Source organism: Rana temporaria, chromosome 4 (genome assembly GCF_905171775.1).
Source record: "Rana temporaria chromosome 4, aRanTem1.1, whole genome shotgun sequence".
Taxonomy (NCBI): Eukaryota; Metazoa; Chordata; class Amphibia; order Anura; family Ranidae; genus Rana; species Rana temporaria.
Genome location: NC_053492.1, coordinates 199,405,569 through 199,417,721, shown reverse-complemented (window position 1 = coordinate 199,417,721; position 12,153 = coordinate 199,405,569). Strand labels below are relative to the sequence as shown.

At 44.2% G+C, this 12,153-nt stretch overlaps 1 protein-coding gene across 1 annotated transcript in view; it reads left to right on the top strand.

Annotated features, from left to right (window-relative positions):
* Positions 1 to 347: 347 nt before the first annotated feature.
* LOC120935357 (phospholipid scramblase family member 5-like) overlaps positions 348 to 12,153 on the top strand; it is a 38,513-nt gene continuing 26,707 nt past the window's right edge. Inside the window, exons 1-3 of the mRNA XM_040347479.1 lie at positions 348 to 953; positions 4,676 to 4,750; positions 9,594 to 9,786. Coding sequence (XP_040203413.1) covers positions 548 to 953; positions 4,676 to 4,750; positions 9,594 to 9,786 — 674 coding nt within the window. The 5' untranslated portion in view covers positions 348 to 547. The remainder of the gene's footprint in view (positions 954 to 4,675; positions 4,751 to 9,593; positions 9,787 to 12,153) is intronic.

The window sequence follows — 12,153 nt, the reverse complement described above, 5'->3', positions numbered from 1 at the left end:
TGATAAACCCAATAAAAATGTATTGATAAAAAAAAAAAAATAATTATAAAGGAAAACTAAACACATGAGCATATTTGAGGGTCATTATATTTATTATCTTTATTTTGATGTACATAAGGTAGTTACCGTTTCTTTGCTTTGTTACCTTTCCACTACAGAGGTAAACTCTGAAGATGCAGTGGAAATTAGATATATGGAGATGCAATGTCCTGAACCAGGGGGAGGCTTGTTTTGTAGAATTCCAAGTTGTCATGAGTAAAGAATCTCAACTGTTGTCGTTCTTCTATAATCCTTAAAAAGAATTTAGTTGACATTCTGCCTCCTTTTTTGCTCACCCATCTGTTGGGATGACAGGCTGGAGAGCCCCCTGTAGAGGATTAAGAAGCATCCGGTTGGTTGGGATGGCAACAGCAGCAGGCGGAGAGAAGAGAAACTGATATAGGACCCAACTGGGCTCAGTCTACAAGGTTACTGGCTCAGAATTTGACTGTGGAATTGACTTTTTAATAGAAACTTTTTTTTCAAAGTGTATAAACAATATATTGAGATGTCAGTTATACATTTTCAACCATCTCCCTTTGGATATCTTCAAAGAGAAAAACATATTGAGCATCACACAAAAAAACCTAAAGAAGAGAAGATGTGCAAATGTATGGAGGCTCAACACAGACAGCGAGATGGTGGATTGAGAAGAACTGGCAAGAATGTCGAACAACCATCTAAAAAACTGGTACTTCCAAAGAAAATAGAAACTTCAAGGAGAGGAAGTATCAGGGTATCATGTCCACCCTCACAGTCTGCTGCAACCTCTCACAAGATAACCCCAGCCAGGGAGGTGGCCATGCAGAGAACACTGACAGTAGTGGAAGAATTAAGTGAATCGGTTGGTTCTGAGCTGCAAATCTTAGCAGGTGCTCAGCAGTTCTGTATAACATCCAATGCCAAACCAAAAGGTAAGAGTCCATTTCATGTTTCCAGAGCAAACCTTAATATATATTCTAACATCAGGTTAGTTGTTATGGCCAATGGAAATATCAAACTGTTTAGTATTCTGGACAATGGTATATGTCATGAACACCACACAGCATCATCGATCAAGTTTTGATCAGAGACATCATATGTAGGACAGTCAATATATGCATTTGACATTTAAAAATTTGTGACTAGCAATGATGATAAAAAAGCATAAGTTGGATATTTTTTTTATATAAATACAGTATTGTTGTCCTGCAGCAGGGAAAAATCAAAATTACAGTATTTTATTGTCAGCATTCTGATTCCATCTTTCTCAAGACGGCTTGAGTAAGGTGGACTTGCCTCCATCGAAACACTGACAATAAAATGCTGTTGCTTTGATCCATCTCAGCTGCAAGACCGTACGGGCCAGATTCATGTACAATTCCGGCGGCGTAATGTATCCCATTTACGTTACACCGCCGCAAGTTTTCAGCGCAAGTGCTTGATTCACAAAGCACTTGCCTGTAAACTTGCGGCGGCGTAGCGTAAATCCGTCTGGCACAAGCCCGCCTAATTCAAATGGGGCGTGTATCATTTAAATTAGGCGCGTTCCCGCGCCGAACGTACTGCGCATGCTTTGTTTTGTAATTTTCCACCGTGCTTTGCGCGAAATGACGTCGCACCGACGTAATTTTTTGAACGGCGACGTGCGTTACATCCTTTCCTATTCCCGGACGACTTACGCCAAAAAAAAAAAATGTAAATTCGACGCGGGAACGACAGCCATACTTTACCATGGCTGGTCTAAATATAAGCCATGAAATAGCAGCCGTAACTTTACGACGGGAAAAGCCAACTAGCGACGATGTAAGAGAATGCGACGAGTGCGCGTAGCTTCGTGGATCGCCGTAAACAGCTAATTAGCATACCCAACACGGAAAACGACGCAAACTCCACCCAGCGGGCGCCGAAGTATTACACCTACAATCTGAAGGCGTACGAAGCCGTACACCTGTCGGATCGAAGCCTAAAGCCGTCGTATCTTGATTTGAGAATTCAAACTAAAGATACGACGCGGCAAATTTGAAAATATGCCAGAGTATCAGTAGATACGCCGGCGTATTTAGACTGTGAATCTGGCCCTAAGTGTCTCTATACCTGTGTTTTGGATTTGTTTTAATTTCTTTGTGAGTGAGCACCTGGGCATTCGCCTCACACATTAAGTGTGTACGACAGCTACACTTGGAAATAAATAAATATATATATATATATATATATATATATATATATATATATATATAAAAATATATTTCTTTATAGTACATCTGTGTGTGTGTATATATGTGTGTGTGTGTATATATATATATACACACACAGAGATGTACTATATAGAAATATATTTTATATATATATATATATATATATATATATATATAAAATATACAAGTATGATAAATACAGAAAAGCATGATGTACAGTGCTAGTGAGAAACAGGAGTGCGTGTCAGAGAGCGCAGCAGTGCCAGTGAATGCAGAACTGTGCAATCAACCTATATATAAAAATAAAAAATAAACATTTCTCCAGATCAGAAAAGTTTACCTTAAAGTGGTTGTAAACCCTTTACAACCACTTTTACCCACAGTTAAGCCTTTCCTGTAGGTGCTTGAAATATCACCTAAACCTCCACGGTTTAGGAGATATTTGCAAAAGAGACAGGCGCCGTTGTCTAGGGTGCATGTGCCATAGGCAACGGCACAGGCGCACTGTAGAAACCTTTAGAAACGGCGATCGTGTCGTTTCTCAAGGAGATCGTGCCGTGACTGGCGGCCCCCACGTGAATGCGCAGGAGTGACATTATCGTGGCTCCGGCCAATCACAGCGCAGGAGCCGCAATACCTGGAAGGAAGAGGGTGAAAGATGGACGCTTCGTGGAGGCAAGGAAATCGGGGACATGGCAGGCTTCGGTTTCATGTAAGTGATACATAATGGGCTTCAATGCAATGCATAGTAGCCCATTATGCTTTACCTTTGCAGGGAAACAAAGAGGAAGTCAAACCCATCAAGGTTTACTTCCTCTTTAAAGTGTATCTAAGCCCAATTTTTTTTTTATATATTGCGGCTTACTAGTCCATCGTGTGATGGCTGCATTTTTTTTCAAGCTTCTTTTGCTTTATTTTCACCCGATGATCCTGCAAATAACACACTTACTTACTGTCCCTGGGTGGCTACATCACTCCACTGTATATATGGTTGTCACCCTAGGCTGTTCTCCTTGTATGAACTACAAAAGCATCCATATCTCTTCATCTCCATTGCATGGGGGGCAGGGGGGCAATTGGTCGTTTTATAGAAGATAGCTAAAAAGGAAGATATTCTTCAGTGCAGCTCATGGGAATTGAGAACTACTCTGTATTTCTGGCAAGATCAGCAGGTATTGTCTGTATTTGCTGAAAATGGCCCAGATTCAAGTAGATTTGCGCTTTATTTGCGCAGGCACAGGGCAACGATTTTGCCCTGCGCCCACGCAAATATTTTGCGCTGTCCTCGATTCACGGAGCAGTAGCTCCGTAAATTGCGAGGGCGCGCCGGCAAAATTGCCCGGCGTAAGCGCGCGCAATGTAAATGATCCCGCCGGGGGCGTTGCACCGGATCCCGCCGGGGACGGGCATTGCGGCAAATGACGTCGCAAGGACGTCATTTGCTCCAAAGTAAACGTGAATGGCGTCCAGCGCCATTCACGATTCACTTACGCAAACGACGTAAAATTCGAACGTCGCGACGCGGGAACGTGGGTATCCTATAGAATTGGCTGCGCCTGCTATTAGGATGTGTAACGTTACGCGAAACCCGATGTACGCAAACTACGTAATTTGCGTACGCAGGGCTCGCACAACGTTGTGAATCGGTGTTAGTATGCAATTTGCATACTATACACAGATCACAATGGGAGCGCCCCCTAGCAGTCATCGCTAGAATGCAGCCTAAAATCTGCGTGGCATAAGAGCCTTATGCCACGCAGATTTTAGGCTGCAGTCGGCGTAGCGATGTTCCTGAATCAGGAGCATTCGCTACGCCGGAGCAAGTAAGCAATTGCGCCGTGTAACCTATGGTTACACAGGCGCAATTGCTTCTTGAATCTGGGCCAATGTTCTTGGCTTGCAACATATTGCATTTTTAGTTCTTGGTTTGGTTACTCTTTGACTATCTTTAGTACTAAAGTGTATTTTATTTTATGTTATAGAGCTTCATTTGTGTTATTCATGCTAAAAAAAGGCTACCTAGCCATTTACGGAGCAATAATACAGCCATCTGTAGTTTGCAGTGTAATAAATAGTGACAGCCAAGTAAAATCACTGCTGAAAAGCAAAAAAGAAATAATGAATTTCCCAAGTTAAAGATGCTTATTTCAATAATAAAATTTGATTTATATGCATACTGTTGTCTGCCCAAAATGGATAATTGAATCCCCTTTAAAATAAGAGAACTATAAATGAATCCAAGTGCTAATGAGGGTACACAATAATTCATGCAAATTGCTCAGTGTTTGTTCTTTGCTATTCACTTGAATATTCATACAGTGAATACACACTAAATGACTTAATGCATCCTACATTCATTAAACGGGAGTGCAATTTTATGTAAACAATGATTAGTGTTTGTTTTTTTTTAATGTTGATTTTATTACTTGGATGGATGTAATCATTGCTTTCCGTTTCAGGATTTTGCTGTCAATCAGAGAGATTATACATTATTTCCAGTCGCACAGCCAAGCAATTACTTGTTGCTATTGAAGGTAACACTGCTATTATAAAAGCACTATCGCAATCCATACAACTGTATCAGAGGGTGGTTATAAAATATGCATTTATATGAGACCAGATGTTATTTGGAACTGCTCTGTTTTAAAGTGGCCACAACCAATATAACACAGATAAAAATTGTGTTTAAGCTTCAAAAATGTATTATTGACGCACAGCAAGAAGTTCAACTCAATTCTACTGTAGCGCTACCCCGTAGGAGCTGCTGGTGAAAGGGGATCCCCCCAACCTGCATAGCCAAACGCAACAAACTTCCATAGCACTCAAGTCAACAGTCCGGCAGTTTTGTTTTTTATTAGGGGTATTAAACTTGGATTGGGTTAGGGGTATTATAGGATGCCCACTTGACTTTGGCAAACTCTTCACTTTCCTATGAACAGTGGGGTAGATTCAGGTAGCAATTACGCCTGCGTATCCATAGATACGCAGCATAATTGCTAAGTAGCGCCGGCGTATCAACTTTCTGTATTCAGAAAGCTCGATACGCCGACTGTAGCCTAAGATACGACTGGCATAAGGCTCTTATGCCGTCGTATCTTAGGCTGCATTCTGACGCTGGCCGCTAGGTGGCGATTCTTGTAGTTGTCAGCGTAGAGTATGCAAATTACATACTCACGCCGATTCACAAACGTACGCGCGCCCGGTGGTCGTGTTTTATGTCGTTTGCATTTGTCGCTTTCGTCGTTAGGCTGCTCCTGCTATTAGGAGGCGCAGCCAATGGTAAGTATAGACGTCGTTCCCGCGTCGCGATTTTTTTCGAAATTTACGTTGTTTGCGTAAGTGGATTGTGAATGGCGCTGGACGCCATTTACGTTCACGTCGAAGCAAATGACGTCCTTGCGACGTCATTTACCGCAATGCACGTCGGGAAATTTTCCCGACGGAGCATGCGCAGTACGTTCGGCGCGGGAACGCGCCTAATTTAAATGATCCACGCCCCCTACGGGATCATTTAAATTACGCACGCTTACGCCGGCCCCTTTTACGAAACGCCGCTGCAAATTACGGAGCAAATGCTTTGTGAATGAAGCGTAGCTCAAGTAATTTACGGAGGCGTAGCGTAAAAACGGTACGCTGCGTCGCCGTAGCAGTGCGCGCCCCTACCTGAATCTACCCCAGTCTATTTACATACTCCTCAGCTTCCTCTAGCACATCACTTGCTTGCAGAACAACTTCTCAGATCCAGCTGGAACACTGTGAGATGATCTGACAAAAAGGCATTAGTCAGATACTGTAAGCAAAGGCCTATTACAGAAAGGGACCATGGGCCCCTTGGTTGTGTAGCGAAGTTAGTGTCCACACTCCATCCCTGTGGCTACTGATCCCAGCACCACCTTTTCAGGCACCTTGCTGCAGCTACCCCTGGCTAGTCCTCCCACAGTCCTCCCAGACTGCACTCTTGGCTGACTTCTACTGGAGATCTCCTGGCCATTCTGACTCTCTCCCGTTGTCCTCACACCTGCTCCTATGCATCCAGAACAAGATTCCTCAGTGCGTTGTAGAGGATCTCTCCAGCACCCGAGCTCCAGGTCCCCCCCCCAGACTAGGGGGCTCCCTCAAAGGCATACTCCATTGCTCCTGCTGGCCTGACCCTGAGTATTTAAGAGGTCCCTCCCCCTGCCAGCCCATTTAGCCGGGGATTGGTTGGGGCCCTCTTCAATACTCCAGGTAGCTCCTCCTTACCTCCCTCTCATTCTTCTGGAAGTACTTACCAGACTTTATACCACTTTCACACTGGGGCGGTGAGAGCATCAGCAGTAAAGCTCCACTAGTTTTAGCGGCGCTTTACCGTAGTTTTAGAAGCACTTTTCGGCCGCTAGCAGGGTGCTTTTAACACCCGCAAGCTTGCAGGACTTTTTCTAGCATCCTGCAAGTGCTCCGCTCCGCTTCGGACTTTCACACTGGTGGTGACAGGAGAGGTGCTTTTCATGTGCTATTTTTGCAGCTCTGTTTTATATGCTTGAGAATGCTGAGACCAGGCAGGTAGGTGTATTTTTTTTTACAGAAGAGACATTAAATATCTCTTCTGTTTACTCACAGTTTGTGACAGTGGAACTTAAAGCGGAGTTCAGCTGAGATTTAAAAAAAAAAGTCAGCAGCTACAAATACTGCTGTTGCTGACTTTTAATATTAGGACACTTATCTGTCCAGGGCGCCTGCGATATCCTCACCAAAAGCCTGTCTCTCGGCTCCCGGGTGCAGGCGCCGTCATCTTTAGTAAGGCAATTAGGAAGTGAAGCCTTCACAGCCTAGTTCCCGACACGAGTCGCACTGCGCTTCCTCACTGGTCCCTGCTGTCTTCTGGGACCTGTGTGTCTCCCAGAAAGGGGAGACGGAGGAGGGATCGGCGATCTATCGCCAGAAGTGGGAGTAAATACCTGTATTAGACAGGTATCTGCACCCCCCCCCCCCCAAAAGGTGCCAAATGTAACACCGGAGGGGGAGAGGAACCGGAAAGGTGGAAGTTCAATTTTTGGGTGGAACTCCTCTTTAAGTTCCACTTTAACTAATTGTTTTCTGTCTGTTAAAGCCCAATTACATTTTCAGTTTAAACCAGTTAAATATATTCCAAGTGTGCAAGTGGTTACAGCTAGGTTTACAGTTGGTTTCCCTTCGTAAAGCAGCCACAGCCTGAATAGAAATGCCTGTCCCCTGCCAGCATCTGCAGAGTGGGGCCCTTGCTCTCTGTGAGGAAGCAGTGATGTCATTGCAGAGGCAACAGATCCCCTGCTGCCAATAGCTCTGCAATAAGCAAAGCATATGCTCCCCACTGATTGGAGAACTCTTGTTCTGATTCAGCAGTGGGCTTGACTGACCTCTGCAATGGGATCACTGCTTCTCCACAGAGAGGCAAAGGTCACAATCTGCGGCATGCTGACAGTGGTCTGGCCTTTCTACTCAGGCTGTAGCTGCTTTAGGAAGAAAACAAATTGTAAGACCTAGAACAGCCTTTGTTTTAATGGACCTTAAACATATTTTGCTGATTTAACCACTATACTACCGACCGCCGTCAATTGACGGCGGCACGATAGCTCTATTGTTCTGACAGGATGTCATATGACATCCTCGTCTTTCACAGCCACTAGGGGGCGCGCATCCGCCACGTTACTGGGAAAGCCGCCGGGCACCTGCGATTGCCCAGTAACTGAGCAGGACCATGGATCTCTGTGTGTAAACACAGAGATCCATGTCCTGTCAGGGAGAGGAGACCGATGCTGTTTCCCTTGTACATAGGGACACAGATCGTTTTTTTTTTTTTTTATTGGATATTTATTAGAGCAAAAAGTAAAAAATATTGTGGTTTTTTTTTTCAAAATTGTCGCTCTTTTTTTGTTTATAGCGCAAAAAATCAAAATCGCAGAGGTGATCAAATACCACCAAAATAAAGCTCTATTTGTGGGGAAAAAAGGTTGTCAATTTTGTTTGGGAGCCACGTCGCACGACCACGCAATTGTCAGTTAAAGCGACGCAGTGCCGGAAGCTGATATTTCGCCTGGGCAGGAAGGGGGTATATGTGCCCAGTAAGCAAGTGGTTAAAGGGGTTGTAAAGACAAAAATATTTTCCTCTTAAATTAAAGTCTGACAGTAGCTGATAAAGTAAAAAGTAATGTTTTGCATTATAACTAGTTTGATACCTGTTGAAATCGAGCTGTTTTATTCACCTCCGTCACTCCTGAATCGTTATTCTCACTGACTTCCTGGTTTGCGGTGCGCATTCATTCTTGCTACATCACAGCCTAATGGGAACTACAGTTCCCATTAGGCTTAGCCTCCATGCTTGTGAGGGATAAGAGCATCTTCACGCAGGGCTGTAGTGATAGGGAGGGGGTGAGCACATTCTGCTTTCCACCATGCAAAACAGCTCAGATGCTGGTGGAAAGCAAGAAGAGGAGAGACAGGAAATGGCATTTTCAAACCTGGATTACTGTATTTTGGAGGTCAAAAGGAAAAACGAGGTAAGTGATATTTAAATGCTCTAGCTTACAGCAATCAATTGGTCTAATAAAAAATGAACCTTTAGTGTTCCTTTAAGCAGAAGGTTCAAATGGGAACCTTAAAGCATAAATCCAGGTAGAACTCCAGAAGTTGCGCTTAGTGGTTTATCTGCCAAAAGATTTGTAATGTTTTTTTAAATCCAGTCTTTTCACACATCTTCCACTGAATGTAGCCAGGAAGATTATTTTTTCCTGATTCAGTTACGCAGCTTTATAAGCAAGGTTACCATGCAAGGCTACTATGGACCATTAATATATAACAAGCAAGTTTGTAAGCTTGTGGAAAAGAGGTAGCAATCGGAAGTCTTATGCCGCGTACACACGATCTGAATTTCCAACAACAAATGATCGATGTGAGCTTTTGGTCAGATATTCCGACCGTGTGTAGGCTCCATCATGCAAAAAAATTGCTATCAGAATTTCCGACAACAGATGTTTGAGAGCTGATTCTCAGTTTTTCCGACAACAAAAGTTCTTGTCGGAAATTCCGATCGTCTGTATGCAATTCCGACGCAAACAAAAATCCTAAGCATGCTCGGAATCATTGAACTCGGCTCGTCGTATCGTTCTTGACGTTCAGAATTTCCGACAACATTTGTGTGACCGTGTGTATGCAACACAAGTTTGAGCCAACATTCCGTCGGAAAAAAATCCACATTTTTGTTGTCGGAATGTCCGATCGTGTGTACGCGGCATTACAGTCAATTAACTAGGATATCAGTGGGTCAGTGACATCTCAATGTAACTACACTATGGATGGAATATACTTTGCATACAATTTCATTAACTGAAGGGATAATTAGAATATTCTGTTTTAATGCAGATTCCAGCAGTTTGTGCCTCCAGTTATGTGGTCCTGCCCGCTCCTGCTATCTTCGCCTCTGTGACCAGAACAGACAGGAAGTGCTGAAGTTTAGCAGACCCTACCGTGAAGATGTTTGCTGCTTGTTCTGCTGTCTCATGGTCATCAGAGTATTCAACTCATCTAACAATCTCCTAGGCTTTGTGCAGCAGAGGTAAATTCTAATATATGATTAATATTAAACTCTTCAGTATGTTACAATGATTTTTTGAGTCTCTTTAGATCAAAACCATCACAAAAAATGGTGTTGTGAAGGTCTTCTGCGTTTAGATTTTTGTAATTACTTGGATTTTCACAAGGTTTGCTCTTAAAATGTGATCTGATTTCCTTTTAAATTGTGATAATAGATTATTTTCTTTATGAACAACATTAACTGTCATATCCTTATTGAGCAAACTGTTCAGCCAAGGTTCTTCATGGGAAAAAGCGGACACCTATGGTAACTACATCTTGCAAAGTGGGTATTAATGCTCGGGTAGCCTAATCAATGAAATGGGATACCGATAGAATCAGTTTTTCTCAAGTGGGGATTACATAACTGATCTAGACTAGTGACCACAAAAAAAAAGAGAAAAAGGAAGAAGAGTAGAAGGCAGGAGAAATGCCAGAAAATAAACTGCTCCCTTTAGAAAAGGTGTGTTTATAACTGTATTTTCTATCTAACAGTGATTACTATTCACATTTTGTTTTAGTATTAAACATGAGAACTGTTTGTGGTATCCTATCTGAGTGTAGCATCCTCTAGTGAAGGGGTAACCAAACTGTGGCCATGGGGCCGGATGCGGCCCTTTGATTGCCTTTTTCTGGCCCTCTGGGCACTATTCCCCCCCATTGACACTAAAAATGGGGTATAATTCCTTTCGCTGACAACATTGATGGGGCACTATTTCTTCCACTGACACAAACGATAGTGCACAATTCCTTTCATTGACACCAAAGATGGGAAACTAGTCCTCCACCTGACACCAAAGATTTGGCATGGTGTACTCCCACTGGACACCAGAACATTTTCTACTCCCAATGGCCCTAGTCTGGCCCCCATTGTGTCTGAAAGACAGTAAACTGTCCCTTTGTTTGGAAAGTTTGGAGACCCCTGCTCTAGTTAGTGAGTGCTAGAAGTGAGGATTTTTTACAGGGTTGGAAAATTTGGGCAGGCCTATCTGGTGGCTAGGCCTGTTTGTTTTCATTCTGGGCTGGAAGTGGCTCAGGGAGAGAGTTGGGTGACTGACTGGTGGCATCACCATCACCTCCCCCTTCCTTTTAGAAGGTCCTGGAAGGAGAGGAGGGAGGAGAGGTGGAGCTGCCTGAAGTATCTGGGAGCCTTGACCAATCCCCAACTTGGATTGGCAGGCCTCCTTAAATATCTGTAGTCAGCTCAGCTGGGGAGGAGTTGTCGGGGGGAAGAGCTGGAGTGAGAGGTTGTGGAGGCTGTCAGGCCCACGGGGAGATCCCCAGTCTGGGGAAGTTGACCCTGGCTGGGGGTCGGGTGCATCAGGGAGGAGTGGAGAGATCCCTGAATCAGAGGCAAATGAGAGAGCAGGAGAGAGGACAGCGGGAGAGAACATTCTAAGAGTCTCCAGGAGGACTACAGGTCACAGCCAGGTGAGCTGGTGAGTGAGCACAGTCGGAAGGACTGGGGAGGCACACCTAAGAGAACTGGGAGATTGCAGTTTGAGAGATAGGTGCAGAACCAGTGGAGCGAGGACTGTGGAGAAGAGCAGTGGAAAGGGGTCTTTGTAGCCAGGCTGGCTGGCAGTGCCTGAAGAGAGCTATCAGGGAGTGGTAGCTGAGCAGAGGAAAACTAGCATCTGGACTATTCTACACCACAGGGGCCCGAAGCCCCTGCCCGCAAAAGGCAGTTCATTGAGGCCTGACGGAAGTAGCATCAGGAAAACCAATGCGGTGCTAGCTGGTCCGGAGGAGTGATAGTCTGCATCAAGGTAAGTGCTGGTGAAGGAACAGTCTGCAGCAAGTGAAGTGCTAGAGGGGGAACAGTGTGCAGCAAGCGAAGTGCTGGAGAGAAGATTGAGGTGTATAAACAGGGAGTGTACATAGTAGTCCCAATTGATGAATATACAGTTCACAAATGATTGTTCTGCAACCTACAATTGATTGCTCTACAATTCACAAGTGTTTGTTCTGCAACCTACAATTGATTGATCTACAATTCACAAGTGTTTGTTCTGAAATCCTGGGCATCCCAAAATTCCCTAAGGCCCCGTACACACGACCGAGTTTCTCGGCAGAATTCAGCCAGAAACTCGATGGGAGCCGTATTCTGCCGAGGAAACCGGTCGTGTGTACACTTTTGGCCGAGGAAACCGACTGGGAACTCGTCGAGCCAAATAGAGAACATGTTCTCTTTTTCCTCGTTAGTCAATGGGGAAACTTGGCTCGCCAAAATCCTCGGCGGCTTCACAAGGAACGCGACGAGCAAAACGATGTGTTTTGCCCATCAAGTTTTTCAGACGTGTGTACGGGGCCTCATACCCATCCAAGTTTAATCCCTGCAATAAAACAA